This window comes from Anabas testudineus, chromosome 12 (assembly GCF_900324465.2).
Source record: "Anabas testudineus chromosome 12, fAnaTes1.2, whole genome shotgun sequence".
NCBI lineage: Eukaryota > Metazoa > Chordata > Actinopteri > Anabantiformes > Anabantidae > Anabas > Anabas testudineus.
Window position 1 is genome coordinate 16,528,920 of NC_046621.1, and position 24,188 is coordinate 16,553,107.

At 42.4% G+C, this 24,188-nt stretch overlaps 1 protein-coding gene across 3 annotated transcripts in view; it reads right to left on the reverse strand.

The window, feature by feature from the left end:
* The window catches only part of LOC113159556 (disheveled-associated activator of morphogenesis 2-like), an 82,453-nt gene that overhangs the window by 26,473 nt on the left and 31,792 nt on the right, over positions 1-24,188 (reverse strand). For all 3 annotated transcript variants that reach the window (XM_026356313.1, XM_026356314.1, XM_026356312.1), the window contains exons 2-5: positions 21,455-21,741; positions 14,184-14,273; positions 7,426-7,500; positions 3,666-3,760 (exon numbers count right to left, since the gene is read on the reverse strand). In XM_026356313.1, the coding sequence (XP_026212098.1) occupies positions 3,666-3,760; positions 7,426-7,500; positions 14,184-14,273; positions 21,455-21,622 (428 nt within the window). In that variant the 5' untranslated portion in view covers positions 21,623-21,741. The remainder of the gene's footprint in view (positions 1-3,665; positions 3,761-7,425; positions 7,501-14,183; positions 14,274-21,454; positions 21,742-24,188) is intronic.

The following is a 24,188-nucleotide window of genomic DNA, read 5'->3' on the forward strand; positions in this document are numbered from 1 at the left end:
ACAGGGAACGGCTCGCATCGAGTGGGTTTACTGTTAAATCCACAGGGAGCAGTTTAAGTGTGTGTATGTCTGTGATGTTTCAAGTGGGGCATGCTGGCTCCTGTGACTTGGTGATGAAGTCAGCAAGCACCGCTTATACACAGATATTAATGAGACACTTTTTTTTTCCACTGGAAATATGTGCCAAAAAGTATCCTATTGTAAAGAGGTGCTGCTGTAGTCTCCTGTGATCCAGACTCATTGAACTGAATTGCCAGTAGTAAAGAGATATGGTCTTTTTATTCTCGCTCAAAACCTGAGCAACCCACAATGCAACTTGATTGCTGCAAGTTCAGTCAGAGATTCTTTTCATTGTGCTTACAGAGGTTGAGCAGAAGCGGTGTAGACCTGTTAGCCTTAAGTCCAGATGAGAGGTGAGCTACGGACGTCTCTAACCTCCCATATATTCAAAGTTGCATTCTTCAGCTGCACCTGACTGAAAATGCATTAAGGGGCCATTTATCAGCAAAAGCTACAAATAGTGTTTTTGTTCCAACTCCATGCAGGCTCTGTGCTATATATGCATAAGTGGAGTTAACCAGAACCAGAGGATGCATGTAATTACATCAAAACCCAGCCTTAATGGGGATTAAGGTATGGGAAGAGTAAAACCCAGAGCTTCACTCCACCTTTTTTCCCCTACTTCATTGGCATTCCAACACAAACCTCTCTTAGCAGACGCTGCCTCTTTAACCGGGCCTCTATCTATCCACCTGGTCTGCATTTCTCTCCATTTTCTTCTTAACTGCTAAGTACCACAGGGTGAGAAATCTGCGCTCTGACAGAAGCAAAAACACTTCTCCATCCAAGACTCTTTAAAAGGTGTGATACTCTGCTCCCCAAATAATGTGTCTAGTAATATGTGAAAACAGTTATAAAGTTCACTCTCTGTTAAGTGGAACCTTTAAAAGATCTGCCGGAAAAATGTTTTCAAGCATAATATTTGCATGTGGTGGTAGCGAAGCGTCCAAAAGAGTTATTGACACAAGAGCAGGGGGAGCGTCTGCAGTCGACTTGAAGTCAATATTCTTGCTGGAAGCGATCTGCAGAACAGTGTCCATGAGTGCCGTCCTGGGAAGCATTGTGATGCACTACTGACATGAGCCTGGGACCGCAGTGCATTCTGGGCCAGCACGGCCTTAGTGACCTCCAGGAAAAGCTTAATTTCCTGTCCTCCTGCAGTGGCAGCAATTGAGGGATGCGATCTCTGATGGATACAAGAATGCATACGCAACACGCTCATCAGCACAGACATAAACATCAGTGCTGTTGACTCGGGTCAACAGTGCTTATGTAAGTACACTTAAGTGCGTATTAACTGGAAGCTAAACTGAAATGTACACCACGCTGTGTACGTCCGACTGGACTACACAGCTGGCTGGAGCAGTTTGTGTTTGCATATTGGTCACTCACATGCCCACTTGAGTCAACTTTCAGAATTGCAGGAGTAAACACACAACTCCAGCACGATGGTTCAAGCTCCATTTGACGGCTGGTAAACAAAGCCATAACTGCTGGCAGAGAAAATCAGATAAAGTGCAGATCTGAGCCAAAGGCTAAATCTGCCAGTTTTTGAAATGCCTCCTTTTTTATGGCTGTTTATAATGAATCACATTTATTTTCTGAAATAAAACATCTGGGCTATTGAATTAGTTAAGCTTAGATTTAAAGTTAAAGTTACATTTAGATTAGATTTTGCTTTTTAATCTGATATACTTATTAAAGGAATAATTAAGTGTTGCAGCAATCTACCCTCACAGCAAGAGGGACCTAGGTCCGGATCCACAGTTTGGCCAAGTGTGCATGCCTCCCTGTATCTATTGCTTCCTACCACTGTCCAAATACATGCAGTTAGGTAAAGTGGTGACTCAGACACATGTATGCCTATGAAATACCAGTGACCTGTCCAGGGTTTAACATTCAGAATGAATGCAGACTTTTACAGTAGTACATCAACACTGTGCTACTTCTACTTATAAAAATGATCTCAGTTCTAAAAAAGAAGCAGATAGATATTGTATATACTTTATACACAGTAACATGCAAAAGTGGCCACTCTGAGCAGCTTGTTGACAATGTCCTGCCTTTGTGCGCTCTGCCTGGCACCCTGCATGCCCACCATGTGTTTGGGTCTTGTGGCCCTGCAGCAGACTGAGGGCACAAGGGCACCTCTTGAAAACCAGACACAGCTGTCTTTTTGAAAATGCCACAGGGAAGGGAGGAGGGAGGGACAGACAGAGAGGCCATCTAAGGCTGCCGTACAAAGGCAGGCATGAATCAAATTGAATACAGACAGACACCACAATGTCTCACAAAACGCTACCATAAAGACACTGTACAAGCTCACAAAGGCACCGCAGAAGTGATGCTTAGGTGAGACGCTTAGATGCCCTCTGGACAAAGCCTTATTTTGCCTTAGTCACCCATTTATCACAAAGAGACTTGGCAAGACATTAACACGCTGCGCTCAGGCTTTCCCTCAGCACCCATATTCTGTGCAGCACACCTGCTTAACCACATCTCTACTACAATACTCTGAAACATCTGCGTGATAATGAGCTATAACTCACTCTGTGAACAGCACGGGTGCAGGTGCATTACTGAACAGTGCTAATCGAGTCATTACAGTCACCTTTGATGAGGTAGATTAAGAACAGTTGAACATAATAATAGCAGGAGTGAATCAATGAGAGTGAAAATGTTACTAACTGGAACCTGAAAACTATTAAAACCGCTAAAAAACAAGATGAAGTTGTATCTGAAACTGAACTCAGTAGTTATTCTCCCCTTCCACAAGTTGTCAAACCTCACTCAGTGTTTTCAGCTATAAAAGTGATTTTGCCCCCATAACACCTTAGTTTAGAGAAAGTCTGTACAATAACACAATAAAGCGTACAAGTAGTAAAAAGGGCTGAATACTTTCTGAAGCCAATGACTTTCTACCTTGTGTTCCACCCTATAAGCTTCTATGCAGCAACCTTGTTCCCAGTTGTAGTGGTTTGAATACCTCAACACATCCATGCACACACACACACACACACACACACACACACACACACACACACACACACACACACTTTAAATACACACAATCCAGACATGACCCAGACACTAAGGCTGCCCTCAGTTTTTGTCACTCTGCACATTGGGTCTGTCACTTTATAGCTTCCCTTGAGAAATAGTCTTACTTTGGTACAGACCACTACATCGTACACCTGGCGTAGGCTGATGGACAACTACCAAGGAGCTGTTGACGGGCAGATGGAGGTAGTTCTGTATTGAGATGGAGGTAGCGGGCTGTCCAAAGTCCTTGAATGTTTCTTTATAGTGATGAGTGAGGCCTAACAGCTGCCAATGGCCATGTCTAGGGAAGACAAACTTGGCCTGTAGATCTATAAATAGCTTTAATTGGTTGTATTTCAGTTGGAAGTAATTAAATAGACCTTTCTGCCATGACAAGAGACAGATTCATGGAAAGTAAATCTTTCCTCAAGCATATTATGTTATTAACTGGATTTAATATGTGTTGCATTACCTCAATGTCAAACTGTCGAGCAATACAGAGCTCTGTATTGTCTGCAGAAGAGAGGAAGGTGACAGCGCAGTAAGTTAGGAGATCCACTCACCTCATAGGCTGAGTCCGAAGTGCTGTCTTCAGATCTTCCACCACCTTGTTCCGCATTTCCATTTCCTCCTCATCGAAGGCGAACAGTGTCTGCATCTGCAGAAACAGTGGGGAATCAAGACGAAATTATGAAAGCAGTACAGTTCTCTGAAAAGTAGCTTTAAGGTAGGTGTCGTCACACATGTGCTGGCACAACTTCTGTTTTTTTATTTATAATTACCAGCTTTGTGTTGTTGCTACTGGGTCAACAACAGAATATTCATCTTAATTTTGCAGAAGTCTCTACAAGTACAGTAAATAGGATTGTTTCAATTAGCACCCAGCAGCACATACAGTCAGAGCCTGATTAGACTAATGTTCCAAGCAGCACAAATCAAACAGATCATGCATATTTTCCTCTTCAGTGTCATTTTCCTTTTAAAGAACAAAAGCTACACAACATGCCAAAATAAGTCATGCAGGCAATGAGCTCCAATCAGGCTTGCAACAACTAGAGCAAATCATAGAAAAAAAAAACCCACTTAAACAAGTGGTAGTGTTAATGCATTTCTGCATCACTTAAAGGCTTCCCTAAGCAACATCAAAGAGCCGCTGTGCTCCCATTAGTCAGGGCCACAGGGCTCCTGTTTAGCCTCCCCAGGCTTGTATTTTCCATGTGCTTAGCTTCAAACAATGAGAGTTTCAGCAGTGATGTAAGCTGGTCACGGTGGCTCCCCATTAACTCGCCTGAAAATATATTTGCTTAGATGTAACCCTGTTTTCCGACCAATAAACCATTTCAAAAAGATACACAGGTTCAAGTTGGGTGCAAATATTCCTCAGTAAGAATGGATCTTTTGGACAAACAGCACCCACGTAGTGAAGTGAAGCCACGCAGTGTTTGACCACCTAACATGAGCTCTGGTCAGTCCGGTGAGCGAGAGTGTTTAATCTAGAACGAGCGCAGTCAAAACATCCATCGTGTTGACTTAGCTTCAAGTCCAGATGGTTCAGGAAGCCTGAGCCAAGAAGGAGAGCTCTGGCTCCTGCTTCTCTAAACGAATCAGTTCATAGTGAATGGGAAGTTGGGCACAACAAATGTTGGGGAGAGTGAATGATCTGGTCGAGCTGCGAGCCAGTCGACGCGTCTAGCCAAATAGTTCCTTCTTACATCTGCTATTTGTAAGCTCGTTCTAACCTGTGGCCAACATGCACATAAGGAGACTATTATAGGCAGTTGGTAAACCAGCAGAAGGTCCTAAATCCTTGTTATGGGAAGTGCCCCCCAGAGCCAGAACTGTGCCCCCCAGCTAGTCGGTGCGTCCTTAACCGAGCGAGTGGTGAGAGCAGCTCGTCAAAAACGTAATACGGACCATGTGTGTCACTGACGTCAAAAGAATTTGTTCAATACAAATGAAGGCAAACAGCATTATCTTAACTCAAATAGTGCAAAGTCAGACGGAGGCACAAAACCCAATTAAGCTAACAAAATATTAGCTGACAGCAGCCTACGGTGTTATCCTTTTAGCCACTTGGTGGCTAACTAACAAGTTAATGTGGAAGAATGTGTTTGGAAACGTTGGGTAATGTGCACAAATTAAACACATTGATGTGAATTCCCTTAACCCAGAATTGCTATTCCACCCTAAAAGAAGAGGCCCCATGTTCAATCCTGAGCACAATCCTTTCTGTTTCACTGTCACATGTGACAGTTCAATTAGTGTAGCAGGAGGAAATAACTGCCAAATACTAAGGTTTCTTTATCAACCTTATCAATGTGAAGATAATAGCTTCACATCTGAGGCCCTTCTCTTTGCCTCTGTGTTGGATCGCCTCCTCTGCCTATCGAGCCCCATCCAAGGCCAGTTTCAAACTTCAGATGTGGGAGATCTGAAGTTCAACACACAAGCTTGGACAGAACCTTTGTCACACACATCACAATGGTGTCTGAGTTATTGATCTGAGGCGAACAAACAACCTCTGGGCTCTAACATGGTTTTATGAAGGAACACTGATGCATCAACATGGTAGCTGTACAGTAATCTCTTTGGGCGGCAAAGTGAAAATGAGCTCATCCAATAACTCAGCTACTGTTGAAGGGCTGTCCCTGGTGAGCCCGTCTGAGAGCCAAGACATGATGTCATGGATGCGCGGAGCACCTCCAAGTTTTAAAATGCTCTCTTGTCATAATGCTGTCTGGAGCACCGTGGTGAAGAAAATGAAGACTGATAGCAGGGGTGGAAAAACGATTCAGGAAGGGCAGGAAATTGGTTGGAGTTGTGGTGAATAAGGGAGCTGCTGCGGAAGTGGGGCTCGAACAAGAGACTGCTTGTGCAAGAAGGTAAATGCAGACTGAATAATCTCTTTCTCAACAAGTGAATTATTCTATTACAGCATCATAAAACTGTATTCAACTGGTGGCAGTGTGAATACATCTGTACAGTATATATAGTAATAATATAAATGATTATTTATACTGAGATTTTGTAGAAAATGTCTTGACCAAGTGCACCCACTTGAAGAAAGTGGGAACATGTTAAAACACAATACACAGCACACAATGTACAAATGATTCACAATGACTGTTTCGCTGTAAATAAACACATGGTTAAAAAAAAAAAAAGAAGGGAGAGAGACTGAAACATAATTCTGACAGTATGTCTGACATCTAATCCCACAGCTACCGCCCTTGTGGATTTAAAATTTATGGCAACTAACACATAAGACTACACTTTGACTACTGGGTGTGTGTGTGTGTGTGCATTGCATGTCTTTAATAGAGTGACATAAAAAAAAAAACGATGTTTCTAAGCTCAGGTAGACTACCAGTGCACCGGTAGCTCATTCTTGCACCCATGAGAAAAAGCCAGGAAAACAAACAGCTGTAAAAATTGAAAGCTTCAACACGGGTTGTTGCCACTCAGGCGTACATGCCAGAAAAACAAACAAAATGGCAATAAACACACATTAAATGCCATTAGGTTTTGGCTCAGTTGTTTGAACAGTTTATCTGATCCATGGCCTGGAAAGACTTGCAAATGTATTAAGTGCTCTGTTTGGGTACATGAACGAAAGTCCACCTACAGCAGTGCGATTTTAAAATGTCCGTTGCTGATTTAAGAGGCTCTTTGTAGAACAGCAACTGTCTCCACTAACAACTTGCTTGTGTCTAAATGTCCTGCATGCATATCATCCTTTGTGAGCCCCTCTTAAAATGTCATATCTAATGATCTGCAAACATTTAGGAGCCAATCTGTCGTCCAAAGAAAGACTCGGGGTCAGAGGTCACTGGCAAGAATGGGTCAGTGGTCGAATTTCCAACAAAATAACACAATTAACAGCAGTAATTGTATAAAATGATACGGAGATCACAGCAAAAGGCAGCGACGTGATGGTATCATGCTGCTTTTATTGGCAGTCACACTGGCTACAAATAATGAATATAGTCATGCTGGCTTTGCTCGGTGTCTTTGACAGTCATTCCAACTGACTGAACTGCTGAGTGTCTAAACGGCCTGTTTGTCATCACAGTGTGTGTGAATGCCGGGGTCAACAGCAAAGGAATGTGGTCATGCGAACAGAACAAGCAGTCAGCAGGGACACGATAAAAAGCAAGCCAAGAGGGTAATCTAAAGAAGAAGGACTGAGTGAACAGTGACCTCTTAGGAGTGGTAGTCAGAAGCCTCAAGTAGAGTGAGTGGAATCTACTTTAACACAACAAAAAGCTGGAAGGCACAGTGAGTTCAATAGAGAGGAATAAACAGACAATGAGTTCGACTTACAGCAGCCATGGAGTTGATGCGGTCGATATAGTAGTCAGGCCAGCTGGTGGCCAGCTTGTTGGGGTCCTCTTGCTCCTGTTCATGGACACACAGATACACTCGATCAAACACACATGCACTGATGGTACCACTTTAAAAATGTTAAGTAATAGTAAAAAAACCCATTTGAGTGTACTTTTCCAATGCTAACCAGTTGCATGTTTGCATCACCTAACACTTTACATTGTTGGGCTCTAACCAGTCAAGTAACATATCTGTTCCACCAGGCTGTTATAGCAGTTAACATCTTAATTATCTTAATTAAAAAATTATCTTATCTTAAGTTATTAAACTGTTATTATCCTTATTACATGTACTGTTTTCACAAATGTAGGTAGATACATTGTTAAGTGATATGATGGCATCCCCATTCCCTGTACCTCTGATTGGCTCATTAATTTTAATTAACAGCAGAAATAGCTTTGAATTAGCACAACACTAGACCCGTTTCAATCTGTGAAAAGCTGACAGGAGCAGAAGATGATTCCTAATGATTATTTTGACAACCTAACTGTTTCTTGTAAAAGAAACTGGGACTTTAGACCACAAGGAGGATTCTATTTTTTTAAAGGAAGGAGGGGGATTTAGTTGAAATTTGTTGTAAATATTTATGAATCTGCTATTTCTGTAATATTCCCTCTAAAGGCCACATCCGGCCAAAAGCTGTGCAAAAGAAAAACTGACACACAACGGGATGACTGCTGTGAAATTGTATTTATGGCTTCTGAATGACCAAGCATTTTCATCTGGTGCTACTAACTTTTCTGTTTGTGCCACCCTCAACACAAACTTTATATTTAAGCACCATCATTAGTTTGCTGAGGTTCTTGGGCTAGGAAAATCACACTGTTTATTGTATGCAACACATTTGTGGGTTGAAATGAACACCACAACCTCCACTGGTTGCTATGTGGCTTTGGATTACAGTGTTTCACAGCAACAAGCATATTTTTATACTATTTCACTTTCCTACATTCATCGTTCCACTTTCTACCTTAGCTCTGTAGCTCAGTTTTTAACACTAAACGGATCAGGCAGCTCATTCCGTAATAACTGGGTCACAACATCTCATCTCCACTCACTTGTCTTAGCTTTTATTACCTGGAAACAAAGAAAGAGAGCGAAAGAAGAACTGCATTGAGGAGCAAAGTGCACCCTGCAATAGTTTTCAAACAGCTCTGCCTGAGATCAATTTGTCCTGGCCAATCTAAGGAAGCATAATGCCAGGAGAGACCAAGGCACAGGGGAATACAGAGACCATGTTCCTCGCTCACATATGGTCTTGTTTAGCCCGGGCTTAAAGCGCTGGTGGAGCGTTGCTGTTGTTCTTGTTGCTGTGCGCATGTCAGTGGGAGCTGGAATTAGCCACATTTCTGAAAAACTGGACAGTTAGGGGTTGGGGCAATTTTGTTGTCAGTGCTTTGGGCGCATTTTAGATGGCACAGATTTTGACTTCTAGTTCAAACATATACAGTAAATTCACAAAAATCCCCCTTTTTCAACAACATGATAGGAAGGCGTAATTGTAACAGCCCGTTTACACTTGGCTTCACAAGTGGACAGTCTAGACACATCATTGTTCACACCTGTTCATACATATGTGTTTCCAAGGTGTCCAGCAGACCACTTGTGCTCACATTTTGTTACTTCTGCTAACATACAGTACGGGCTGCACCTATCCTGCTATCAGACCAGCTGAGGGGATGGTTGGACGTTCTGATGGACTGTCACTAAAACAGCTACCATGTCGTGCATAGATGATGTATTTTACTGTAAAGTCTTAGCTCATCAGTTCTCACTGTGTTCCTACTTGATATGGAAAACCAATGTTTGATGCAACCCCAGTCTCTACATTTCTAAAATGCAGCTTCAATATTAGACTGGTGGCTCTACATGGCCAAAAATGAACTGGCCTTTTCTGCTGATTAAGCCGACACACTCCATTCCTTGACCAGCCTGACATAAAATCCTCTTATAATCTCCACTGTCTCCACGCAGTTCACACAGAAGAATGAGGTCCAGAAACAGTGACTGATTTATAGATCATACACACTCAATAAGCTCCTCTACAGCCTTTTGCATTAGTCAGTGTGGATTTCAGCCCTCTTAGTGATGCACGGTGGCAGGATTTGAGCTAAAGAGCTAGTCTAAAGCAACAACAATAGAACCTACTGTAATGTACTGCTGACACACGAGAGAACCGATGCCAGACAGATCCTGACGTTGAGATTAACAACTTAACTGCTGCTTTCTGGCCCTTCAGCCAAATTACAGCCACCGACACACCCTCAAAAACATGTCGAGTCCAATGCAACATTTACTCTGGCAGTTTCACAAGCCCAAGTAAAGCACTGTAATTATCATCTTGTTTTGGACAAATGAAAAATGATCAACACGTGAGTTCTGTTTTTGGGGTCCTACTCTCTTCTCCTACTCTATTGAGACTTCTAAGAGTGATGTGTGAAGTTTTTTTTTTCTTTAATGCTCCTTGCTTGATAGAGTAACTCTGAGAGGTAATCACGGCTGATGACTGTATTAAAATCTTATGATAAGAAGACAGACCCCACTGAGTGGTACCTGTTACTAACAAACATTTGACTTTGGATGCGAATGGAGAGTTTGTGCACGTCTCTGTGCACACATGCTAAACATGAGCACACTGGGTGCTCTTCTACTTATGGTCTTCGGGGGAAAAAACATTCAAGTCATGCGCTACGCTGCACAACAATTTACGGTCAAGCCCATCATTCTATTGGAGCAATTACACACTTACACTGAACAGTACATTCCTCATTCCTTGTGACATTAAGTATGATTTACAATCCAGGCTGCAGCACAGGAGGAGAGGAATCCCCAACAGGCTATTAGATATATTTCTCTAAGGTGTTCCTCTCGTTACAAACATCTGTCGAGAACGTCCAAAATGCCAGACTGAACCCAGAGTACAAGAATATTTCCCAGTCTCTTTGACAGCCGATTGCATTTGCAGGGGGCACCTGCTGAAAGTGAAGATGAAATTACATATTTCAGCTCCCCTGCTGTCATGCAACAAGCTGTCTGGAAGGTTTTAAACCACCTGAAAGGTTTCGCCGATACTGATAATTGAGCTCGCAGATGTTCCGAATCTCATGCACATATAGAATACATTTCAAGTCAAGGTTTTGGGAGAAGTAGAGGAGGAAAAAAATAAAAAAAAAGCTTATATACTGTACTTGCCACGGTTAAACTTGAAGTGCCGTGAGAGGCTGCTCCTGTTTGTAGAACGTATTCTATTATCAATCACTTCAAAGCACACATGAGCAGGGTATAAAGAAATAATGCATGCTGCTGACATCAACATGTGCTTGGTCATGACCCTGAGGCACAAATGATGTGACAGCAGGACCAGATTCTGGGCTTTAACAGACAACATAGCCAGGTCCCTCCATCAAATGGACTCCACACAGGCCTGAATCTATACATTGGCTCTCAGTGTATTCTAACATGTTTCCATGAGGTCTCCAGTTTCTCTGGAAATTGGAGCACTCATCAGGCTTCTCACACTCTTTTCCCATGTGTTCAAAGGGGCCTATGGACACCCTGGCTGTGCAAAACCATGACAGCACTGGCAAGTAGCACAATACTGAATGAAATAGACCATATTCAAAGGCTAGTTTACCAACAAAAGGACAAGACTGCCCTGTAAAATAAGAAGCCTACTTAGAAGAAATAAGTATGTACCACAAATGTACCACATAGCTGTTCATTTGTAGATCAAACTGAAGATGTTTTTTTAATATTCTATAGATTCTAACACAGTTAATCTGTTGTCAGGCAACACTCTGCAACACATTGGGATGCACTGACTGTCGATATTTCCTCCATAATCTCTGCTCCAGCTTTTTGGCTTTACACTGGGGGGGACTGTCTGACATTCCAAAGAGCCAATCCCTCTGTAGGGAATATTTATCTGTGGAAGCCAGGATACAATATCTCACGTAGACTGGCAGGAAATAAACACGATATTGGAATCTGGAAGATGCTTGCTGTCACTTACAAGTAGCCAATATCACACTGAGTTTTAGCAGCCAGCCTCTGTGATGGGGATGAATCACACGTGGCTGATAACTGAAGACACACACTGCAGCGTGTGAGGGGGAATATAATGTAGCATCTGAGAGGAAGAACTTGTGACTGGATGATTTTGGAAACTAAGAAACTTCAAACTCACACGTGTGTGTGTGTGTTTGTGTGTGTGTGTGTGTACAGCGCAAATAATTGGAGTTAGGAGACGCCGTTTGGCTCCCAGCGCTTATGATTATCAGAAGCTATTAGATGTTACGTCATGTTCTCTACCTGGGGCTGCTGGATGTAAGTCATGCTTGCAAAAACAAGTACACACGCACGCGCGGGAGAGCACACACTTGAAATAGCACCCTCATTAAGAGGCAGGAATGCAATATACAGGAGTTAGATTTACCCATGTCATCTTTGGATCAACTGTATACTAAACATGTATACAACCATCATTTGACTCTCACGCTTACTAAAGTCTTTCTCACACAGAGACACACAAACACGCACCCATCATCCCTCACAGTGGCTGAGATCTGAGCTGCAGATACAGCTGGCTTATGTAAAGGCCAACTTCATAGGGATACTGGGCTGTGGGTCTTGTTTGCAGTTATTCTTCCCCTTAATGGGATTGATATTTCCAAAGATTTACATGTACATGTACATGAGACTTTCATCATAAGCTACTTACTTTAAAAGATTTTATTAGGATCATTTTCTCAACCCCTAAAGAAGCATATACGTCTCCAGTTGATCTGAAAATGTGAAAGTTTAGCAGATCTGGAGTATGTGGTAAGGTTAAGTGGTTTACGGTAAATCAGCTGACTAGTTTCCTTTGCAGGTGAACAAAGTTAGTTTGTCCCTCTGTCATGCACTCCGTGGCTCCGTCCAAGTGTTATCTAACCACAACAACTGGAGCCGTCGCTCGACAGGAAGAAACAAGGGAACCAGTGTTTGTCGCTGACAGGAGCGGCTGAGGGAAGTTCTGGTCTCCACTGAAATCACTGTCATGCTGTAATTCTCCAAGACACTGGGCACTACTGTGTGGTGGATGTTCGGTGCATGTGTGTGGGTTGTGTCTGAACCTGTGTGCATTTCCTACATATACGATTCTTCATGTCTGTGTGTGTGTGTGTGTGTGTGTGTGTGCACAGGGACGGTATTCCTGCCTTTCCGCCTGCATATTTACACACAGACACGCAGGTTATTATCAGATATTGAAAGCCAGTTGTTTTTTCCCCTCATTCTCCATTACACCGCCTCTATCCATGAATGAGGGGTTTGTTTGGTTTTTCCTCCGGCTTTCCGCTCTGCACTTTTACTCCGGTTTTGCTCTCCATTTCCTGGCCTGAACAAATGGCTGATTTTTTTTTTTTTTTTACATTAGACTTACAGAGGAAATGATTTCTGACTGGGAGAGATGGGGGAGGAATGACAAACTAATATATCCTACCTCTGAACCCCGTTTAGGCGCATACTGCAAACCATTTCAGTTCCAATATGCCCAGGTTGCTGCCAAAAGTTTGTTTCCACTTCCTCCTACTACAGTACAACGAGTCCTCATAAACATCTGCGGTTGCTTCAGTGAGATATTCAATAACTGATATTGCGAGTATTACTGAACTTGTGCCTTTTATGTGGGTTCGCATGTGCAAATGCACATTCTGCCAACAATTCCATTCCTTTTGATACTATGCAATGTATCAAAAGGAATAGCACACTTCAAGTCTTGTGCTTATCATAATATATTAAAAGAAAGAGTATATCCTCCTCTTGTGTGTTGTTTTTAACTATATTCCATTTCATTATAAACTGTTGTGGTCCTCCAGCTTCCATCCTCGCCTTGACATCCCTCTAAACACACCACAATTCTGCTGGTCTTTTTCCTAGTAACTCAATACTGGCTTGAATATAAATCCAAACTTTTACACATGCAGGTGAGCACACACACCCACACCTGTTTACGTAGGCTGTCACAGCACATCACATTGATAAGTAGAAGGAGACAAAACCCCCCAGCCAAAAAACTAAATAGCAAAGAGACACAAGGGAGGGTTTCTGACTACTTATTCAATTTGCTATGAGGAAAAATGGACGAGGGAGGTGAATTCAAGCACAGTGTCATTTCCTGGTGGATATCTGATCACAAAGTGAGACCACAGTTGTTGTTGTGGAGATACACACTGAAGTATAAGAAAAGAACAAGAGATGTTTTGGCGGCTGGAGAGGGGTGAAACAGAGGGCTAACCAAAATGTTCTAGTACTCCCGTTCTATGTTGACAGTTTCTAAGCAGCACAAGCAAACTGCTTGCTCCGACGTGGGGAGGGAGATACAGCGATTGTGGACAATCAAACAGGGTCCTGGAGTGCATTGATGTAGTCTGTGCTGTTTACATGTGTGTCCTACAGCCTGCAAAAAATATTGTGCACTACGTAGCTTGCATAACACTGTATGTACATATGTTTACGTCAATGCAGGAATTTGAAGCTGGGAAGGGGAGAAGACTGTGTGGGTGAGATGATTCAAATCTGTTAAGAGGCTGCCCTTCAATAATATCAGCTGCTGACAGTTTAATTCTTAACTGGGGGTTTAGTCAGCCAGTCAACCCAGAGCCAGACGGAGACTAGAAGTGATGCACGTTAACGTACAGCAGAGGACAACTCACCTTCTTCTTGCTGCAGTAGATTTGCCATTTCTTCTCATCTGGCAGTGCAAACATGGCCTCCCTGTTCTTATCCGTAAGGTCCAGTTCATCCTGCAATGACAAGGGAGATGGATTTATCTTCAATTTGCATGACAAACATAATAACCAGGCACTGTTTAAAATAATGACAGGAATATAATCAGCCCATCCCTCAGGGTGCCATCTCACAACCCCTGTTATTTTGTTATCTCTGGAACAATGCAGAGCAAAACATTTAATCAATGACTGCAGATGAATGGGCGAGTCAAGTTTACTCAGTGCCGTGTAATTGTCCAACATTCCCTCTGTCTAAATGAGAACTGGGTTCCACAGCCTACAGAAGAGTGTTTTAATATTCACCCTGCTGTTACCCTGTTACGCTCAATTCTTCAGCTTGGTACAAGGAGCCTCCTGTACCTTTTGAAATGCAAATGAGCCCAGGAAATGAGTCTCAGTGTGCCAGGGAGAAAAAGTAAAGTCTTAGAACAGAGACACGGATAAATCAGAGTTGAAGCAAGACAGAGGCATTGAAAGGGAAAAGAGGAAGGTGTTGAAAGCAGAAAAAGCAGGCCATGTGGTTCTGGAAATGGATAGTCACAAAAAAAACAAAAAAAAAAAGAGGATGAGATGCTATAGCACTAGGGCTTTGTGTTCGAGCTCAAGCTAATCTCATCATAATGGTTTTGCTACCATGATGTCAGCCACAAGTGCCGAGCCCCCGGGGCCTCCCAGAGTGAAGATGGCTACCAGTGCCAGAGGTGGGGCCCCTTAAAGCCGTCTAGTAGAGCCACTGGGTTTGTTTTCACGCATTCAGCTGGACGGGGTGGGCTGAGGTGGCCCACATTCCAAGTACCAGACACTATGAAGGATGACATCATCCCTTACTCATTTGAATGGGACAACCAGCAGCATTGTTGTGGTTTTGGAAGAAAAAGAAGAAGAGAGAGGAAAAATCTAAAGCGTGTGAACTTCAAGGAGGTCTAATGCTGACGAAAACCACAATAAGGCTTTAAAATCTTTGATCAAATCATTTTTCATCTCTACAGTGTGATTTCAGTCGTTATTTGTAACTCTCGCCCAGAGCTGATCATCCATGGCCTTTCACCTGTTATTATAAATGGCCGCTGCTATCATTCACGGCCCTCCATAGCTTGTTTTCAAGCTAGAAAACTAGCTGTCTTGTGTCAGCTGAATCTCTACCCAGTGACTCTTCAATCTTTACAGATTTCAGCAAAGGCTTAGACCACAATCCTCTATCCACCTCCCTGGGCTTAAAAACTAGAGGCCTAGGAGCCAGCTTCACTCTGGCCTGTCGCCTGGTTGCCGGGTCAAAGCCCGGCTGTCCAAGCTGCTGCTGTCTGAAAAAAGAGCTTATGGTGTGATCTAGCGGGGAAATCAGCGTGGCTGAGACTCCTGGATTTCAACCAGATGAGAGTAGAGCCTGATAGCTGATCTCCATCTCCCATCCTGCCACTCCACATGGAAGGGACTTACGTGATAGCCTTGTTTCATTTAGACTGTCAGGCAGAAAAGGTACTAGCACCCGTATTCATTTAAATCAGAGAACAGGGGAAAGACGGATGAAGTTGAGGATGAGGACACTGTGTGGGTGGAGGAATGTTTGTGTCATGCCAGCCAGAGGACTTTTCATGTTCCAGCTATGCAATACCACACCACACCACTTTCTTTATCCCCCCATCACGTGGCCTCCCTTCAGTGCCGTAGCAACACCCCAAATAACACCCTGTCCCTCTCTCATTCTTCCAAAACAAAACCGAACCACTTTCCAGTTTGTTGCGTAAAACCTCCTCTTGATGTGCCCTGGTCCTCCAACGCCAGCACGCTCCAGTTGGGAATTCACATAAACCAAAGCTAATATTGTTACACCTGCTGCCGGAGAGGTGAAGAAATACATACCTAAGGCTTATGAACCCCTTCTTTCATATTTTGTTCAGAACTGCCCAGTGAATAATTAATAATAATAATTTTAATAAACCAATGTGAAGCTCAAATAGTTCCAGAATGTCAATTTTGGGGAGGCAAGGGGATTTTTCTTCCTTTTTTGAGAGTTTCTAGTGGTAATTATAGTGACAATTATGATTTTAAACCTATTGAAACAGTTGATCGTAATAGAAAATAAGTATTGTTGCACAGTATGTCAGTGCTACATTTAAATTTAATAATATATACTGTAATACAATTACACAGAAAGAATGCCAATTTAGGGAGAGAGCGAGGTAGCAGTCAAACTAAAGATTCAGTCCTGTGATTAGGGTTTGAGTGTATGGAGAATGAAGGTGAACTGCAGCAGTGGAGGCAGAGGGTAGAAAGAACACAGTGTGGAGAGGTGAAGAAGTGTGAGGAAAGTGGTTTCTGCATATGCAAGTATAATTTGTGTGTGCTGTAATTGACGTAGGCAGCGGAAATGTTTCCTTGACCACTGATTGAGAATGTGAGTCTCCACCTAACTGGGAAACGGGCATGGCCCAACAATGACATCCTTTCACATGTGTGTACGTCTGCGAAGGGGCATTTCCTGAATGGATATGAATGTCTTTACCTCATGTGAAGTCTCACAGCACTGGCTGAGAGGGTCTGTCTGGTGTTGCAGGGCCACAGACACGCAGACATACACTTTGTACTGTATATCCTGCAGCAGTCTCTTGGTAAGAGAGGAAGGCAGAGGAAAGACAGGCAAGATGGCAGGAAGTCATATGAGGTCTCCAGAGGACCCACAGGAAACTGTAGCTGCCATTATTGACCCAAACGAGATTCAACAAGATCCAATGATTGTGTGGCTTAGCGTGTGTGTGTGAGACAAATTTTAGCCCAATGCAATCATAGTGTGGACATTTCGGCCTCTACACAGCTTTAAAGCATTGTGTGTGTAGTTGTGTCTCTGTATGATTTTGTGATACCAGGTCTAAAACCAGATTCCTTAAGGAATGGATTTAGGCATTTTATGACCCTTTATAAATAATCACAAACACACACAGGGTTCACACCATTTTGCACCATCCAGGTGACTCATAGCATTCTCTCTTTGATGACTCAGTAATTGCTGCTAGCCTCTCCCCTCATCTAAACAGGGCTTGGCCACTTCCATGATAAGGCTGGCTCAGGAAGGTAAAACTGGCTTTAAAACAGAGGTAGGAAGAGAGCATTAAAAATGGGAAGTCAGTTAAGACATGGAAGGGAAGGAGGGAGGGGAAACAAAAAGGAAAGAGGGTGTATCCCAGGGCATACGCTGTGAAGGAAATTCACTCCCAATAGCTCAGAGGGTGGAGAACATTTCCATTGCCTCCGTTATGCAACACATTTTTGATTCCCGTTCCATTCAAAAGTGACACTGGGAGGGAACATTAGGAGAAGATTTATGTTTTAAAAGACTCGTTTTTTCCTGGAAACACAAGTTGAGGTTTCAAACGAGAGAGGCCAGTTTTACAGCAGCCAATCGCTGCTCCAAGAACACAATTTAAGTGCTGCTAAAAACAGTGACTGGAGTTAATATGGAGTGGATGATATTACAGGTTTGGGCCTTGCATCGATGCCGGGCCTGGACAGCTGGCAATGCCCACAGCAGTTGGATTAAAACTGTCCCATATTACGAGACAGAGCAAGAAAGAATGGGGCTGTCACATGGAGAGAGAGACAGAAAAAGAGGACACAGAGGGAACACGCACTAATCTGTTGTCTGCCAGTACTGTACTTGCCAGATGTTGGCCTAGCAGGCCTGATTGAGTTGCAGCAATTATCCTTTCAAAACATCTTACTGCAGATGGGTGAAAGACAGGGTCTTCCCGTTTAATAATAAGAGAAACATGAGTTGGGGAGCGCTACCTGTGCTATAAGCAAAAAAAATAATGTCATACAGATGTTGAGTCAGGCTTGGCAGCAGTCTTTCTTCACAACTACCATTCAAACTGGAGCACTGCATTCACCCTTGTTCCAGAGCACATTTTTCATCCCCCGGCTGCCTCCTGCCCCATTTGTGTTTACTTTTGTCTCTTTTAAAAAGTTTTAGTCTGCACTCTGGTTCAGGCCGTTGCAAATGTCTCAACACATTGCGACCATATGCCAGCCTTTCCACAGCAAAAGCGGCGTGTTCATTTCTATCAGGTGGAACTTGTAAATGTCTAGGTTGTTTAAGGACAACCTCACATCCGTGGTTTCTCTTAAAGTAAATGAGAAGTGCAGTTTATCAAACTCCCACCAGTGATAAATGTACCCAAGAGATTGAGTAGGACCCATTTTCAATTACCTAAATATGAGACCAATTTAACATTGGACAACAAAGTGTTATTGGCAGGGAATTGCTTCGACAAACAAAAATAAACCAGTCATTGTTCTTGAAGCACCCCCAAACTTCACACACGGCATATACATTAAATTTGCGTGCAAGCCTTGAAACACTCGTAGAAAAAGAGAATCTAAAATGCACACAGATCCAAAAACACGACGAAGAGAAGTGTTACATTTGTTATCTGGAAATTCTGCGGCCAGCTGCAAATGCACAGTTTAATTGATGCAATCTATTAGCCCCTCTGATGTGGTCTTTGTTCGCTGTGTTTAAATCAGTGGCGATTGCTTCCAGGTTCAGTTGGGTGGACTTGTCGAGTTCATTATCAGGTGCAGACGGCGTTCATATGGGTTTATGGCAGACTTGGGACCAGGTTTATCCATCAGACTTCTTCTAGGATGAGCAGTTGCACATTTGGCAGTGTTTGCACTGGGGGATCAAGCATGGATCCCCTGGTTCCCCTGAATTTAAGAATATTATTTTGTTAGTTTCATAAAGTATTAAGGTTAGTTTGTCTGAAAATATGTACAGAGCCTGAGGGACAATGTGTCCAAATACTTACTTATTTAGACCGTACATGAAGTATGTAGTTGCTGCCATAGTAACATGTTTTTTTCTAATTCCACTTCCAAACAAGGTGACTCATTCGAACTTCCAGACAGACTCATCATATTCCATTTAATATTCCAAACTACAGCAATGGCACATCAAACAAGTTACAGCTTGGGATTTTTTTTAGCTAACAATTACATTACAAAAACATACAATATTCCTGAGACAAGTCATCTTGTCTTTTGTTGCACTAACAGTGTAAGCTGACTGTGCACTGTGCAGTTTCTAGACACAGACCCCATTATGGATGTGAAGACACGTGGAGGTGGTTTACTCCATTTGGCCCAGATCTGTCGCTCCCACACTAGAGGCTCCATTGGGTCTCATTCTCCTCCTCGGCAAAAGCTTTCATAACAATAATCCCGCTCTCTTGTTTCCATGGAAACACACTTTGTTATGCTATTCTATTTTGCTTTATTTGCTCTAGTGTAGCACAGGTCCTTGCCTCCCTAGATCGACTCTCTGCTTGTGTTACACACCGTGTGTCCAGACTGAGTGACGTCTTGAGGTCTGGTTGTACAGATTCTTGGATGACTAGTCAAATGTGTCAGCATGCCGGCTGCAGGATCAGTAAAACAGATGTGGAGGACCAATGGCTCGGCCACATGACCATCGTTAGGTAGACGCAGTTTGTGCATTGGTCATCCAATCAAAGCAGACATCAATCAAAATGTCCCAAGTTGAGTGCTCCTCAAACTGGAACACGAACTGCTTCTGACTTTCAAGTTGGCTAGCATGAGATTTGAACCTTCGTGTGTAGGAATTAAGCAGTAAATAATATAAAACAATATAATATAAGCAATATAAAACAAGGAACCAAAACAAGCAATACCCCAAAGACAAAGCATCTAAGTTTGTGAACAACAGCATCAGAGACAGCTGTCCAACAGCCATCTTAAAAATAATCTCTCCACAACATGTGGAAGGGCCCAGATCCAATTAGACAATGCCAAATCCTCTTTCTCTCCAGAGTCCATAAAGTTGCAAGTCAAGAGGTTTTTGAAATCAGCTCATGAGTCTGTGTCAGTTTCACCGTAAGCTCAGATATTTATTCCAAAATAAGCTGTGGGTCACTCAGTTCTCTCAACCGTGTGGACTACCATGATTTGGCTTAGAGCTCCCATATGACAGATAAGTTTTATTGTTATCCCAGCAATACAGGTCTCTGTTTGCTTCTCTGAAACTGCCAAAACCTGATTCATCTAAGCATTGTTCCATGACACACAGGGCACTTGATGCCTCGTGTGTCCTCTATGCCAAACAGCAACATACTGGTCCTTTTGAACTTAGCTTTGGTTAATATACAGCTGAAAGGACAATAGGTGATTCCTGTCTAAGGGTACTAATTACAGGCAATCAAAGTCTTGATTGCTACAAACCCAACTTTTAACATTCTCTAATCAACTCAATAAATGTACTAGAGCTACTGAGGTTTAATGGCTGTGCATTAGCAGTGATTATAAAAAGAGGCCCAGACAACAAATTTAGGATCAAATGAGGTCAACTGGCAAGAAAAAGAAGAAAGGATCGCCACTGGGAAAACATCTGCCTTGATAACAGTGGATAATTTCCTACCATAAATGGAATGTCACTTAATCTCTTGAATTGATTTTGACAGTTGGAGTGGTATATCCTGCAGGTGGTGAAGTTTAGCATTCCCCAAGACTCAACAGCGCCAGAAGCAGTCCTGTAGCAAAACTGCTCAATACATTAATGTGAGAAGTAGAGAGGAGAATGACAGAGGCACTGAGACAGAGACAGACGGGACCAAAACAGACCAAGAGACAGGAACAGAGCAAACAAAGAGACAGAAAAAACAAAGCTTTGTCTTTCCAGTGCAAGCTTGTACGACAGCTGGACTCCACAGAAGATGCTGTCTCTATTCTGACAGCTGTGAGCTGATCCCTCTCCCCACCGCCAGTACGAGCCAACACGACCATGACAGCTTGGCACAGACCAAGACTTATGCTGATAAGATTGATCTGTGTGCGAGATGAAAACTGTAGGGCAAGGGTTAAAAAAAGAAAAGAATGGGACAGTCTGGGAGAAAATTCCAGTTTTCATGAATGATGCTGACTATTTTTTGAGCCTTCACTTGTTCTATTTTCTCTTCAATGACCTCCACCAATTTTGGTAATTGGTCTCACAGCAGCAATTACATTACATGCCCTGTAGAGTACATTTAGTCTACATGGCATGTACACTACTTTCTACAATGCCACAATGCACTGAGTGGACTAAGGAGTGGTGAGTGAGTGAATTAGGAGATTTCAGACACAGCCTGAGTTGTGTATTATGTAGCATACAATACATAAAACTTGCTCCCGCTATGTTTACTCACCACCAGTTCCGAGAAACGAGCATGCAGCTCCTCAGCGGGTGGCATGGGTGCACTAAACTCCAGCAGCTGCAAGGGCACACTGTCCTTCAAGTTGATCTCCAGGGGCTCGCTGCTTCCGAAGCAGCATAAGAAGCCCAGACCGGGCCGTGTCCTCTTCCTGGGGGGCATGGTGATGGAGGTGGCACGGCTGGTTGTGGTGGCACTGGACCGAGGAGGTAGAGGAACAGGCCAAGGGACGGGGAAGGGGAGTGGAGAAGAGGACAAGGCTGCTATCTAGGGGGCATGATCTGGAAAAGAGAGGAGAACAGAAAGAGTTAGACGGACTTATTAATAAGCTGATTTTGTCCATTTTATTAATCAAAATATAACCCAATACAGATTATGTACCGAGTACATAAAAGCCTCAATCTCATCTAAAAACCCAGTATCTGCTCAGCAGTGCACAGGAAGCCAAGTAATTCATGTTCCCCATTTAGTTTGGAATAAATACAGGAAGATACATGAGCAACAACAGCCACTGTGGCCAAACACACACAGTAGACACAGTAAATACTGCCTAAAAGAAACTTCATCACGAGAAAACACACACAATACATCACAGTACTGGAAACACAGCGATGCCTGGAAATCACATCCTCGTCTTAACATCGGCTGCTCTTGTGCCTCGACAAAGAAACCACTTGTTGATGCGATACAACTGTCCACGTGCAGTGTGTGTGCCGTTTGTAGAGACATACAATACTCTCAAAGTTGCCCCAGCAGTACCCTCATAAGTCGGTGCACATGTGGACAGTGAATGACACAACAGGAGCAGGAGACTGAATGGGCCTAGACACCCTGGAGGATTTCCACAGTGATACGAAAAGGATATGGGTGGTCTTCATTGTGTGAATAATACACTCTTTACACTATATTATGCTCTATAAGACATACACACACTCACGGCGACTCACACAATTGCCAAAGCTCTTCTTTGTGTAACAGTTTGTTGCATTCGTGAATGAATGAGAATGAGCTGAGAATACCATGGACATGCCCATCTAGCAAAATATCTGCCTAAAAAAAAAAAAAAATCAAATAGGGAGCAGTATCTGTCCATTACAGAACCTTTACAGATATTTGTACATACCCAAACACACCTACAGTGCTACACCCATCTGTTCAATATGACTGTAAAAGTTTATGGATTCAGTTTCCACAAAAAGCCACAATCTACTACATTATGACTGACTCTCCCATCACTCTCTTTCTCTGTGCAGGATTTCTCACTGCGCCGTCTAAAAATAGCCAGATGGTAAATTGTTTATGAATGTGCTGGACTCTTGACAGGAGCTTAAAGGGGGAAAAAATATAAAAAATAAAGCACCACATTTCCATTTTGCCCTTTCGTCTTTTGCTCGTTTGCTTTTTCCGCCTCCTTGAATCTGCCATGCCTCTCAAGGCAGAAGTAGCAAAGCTGTGCACAGCTACAAATGAACTGTAGGCTATTTTAAATGAGAGAGCAACTAAAGCTTTCTTTGGTCGGTTGAACATGGAAAGGCTTACACGATCATCACACAAAACTTATTTTCTCACAAGCAATCAATCTTAAATTATTCTCTATAATCACCTTCAAATTTAGGGACTGTTTCATAGCTATTGCATCATTGGGCTTAATGTCAGTTACAGTATATAGCATGTGTGGCATCCTGTATATGCGAGTGTGGTACATTTGATACTGCATTGAAGTGTGTTATGATAGCAGAGGTGACAAGCCTTGAAAATATTAGGTGCAGGCCCCTGATCACCCACTGTTGCCCCCATTCCACTTGCATAGTATGTGCAAGCGGTGCCCTTTCAGATAAAGAGACTGTATATATATATATATATATATGATCTTTACATTACATTTTTTGTTTTAGGTCAGGGATCACCAAAAGCCTCTTTAGAATAGTCCAATCTTAGTTCTTTTAGCTGGGGTTTGGGTTTTTATCCTGTTGGAAGGATCTTGTAACCTGCACATAATAGATGACTTTCTGACAATGGGCAGATTAAAGCCCCCCAGTGCTAGACACAGCAAAGCAGCCCCAAAACATAACCAAGCCTCCTCCATGTTTCACAGCAGGTAGTGATCTTTTCTTTTAAAGCTTCATTTCCATCTGTGAACATAAATATGGCTGATAACAGAAATTAAATGATTACAAGATTGAACACATGTGTGAAGCTAATTAAAGGAACACGCTGAAATATCATTATACACAAATTGATACTTTTCACGTTTTCGAATGAAATCTTATATTATTTATGTTGCATTATTGAAAATATAATATTTACTCAAAAATCAAAAGTCTGATTTTTATTTTCTTTTATGTCTTTAAAATATTTACTAAGAAAATTTTTTTTTTTCTGTAATTCCTTTTGTAAATTGTTTCAGAGAAAACAGTTTTGTTGTTGTTGTTGTTTTTGTGGAAGCATACCAACAAATTTGTCCACATGTGGGAGAATGCATTTTTGCTCAAAACAAAGCATGTTGTCCCACATGTTGTGCAATGGAAATATGACTTGACTTGATATGTTGTCTATTAGTGGCTTGTCTCCCAACAACAAAGTTGCAATTGCTTATCAGACTTGTATAAGAAGGGTCCTTCTTGAGTGATTATTGTTGATAACATATTCAAATGTTATTTTTAAATAACATAATCTTCATATCATTAGGCAAATTACCATTAACCAGTGTTAGTTGCTCCCTTTGCCT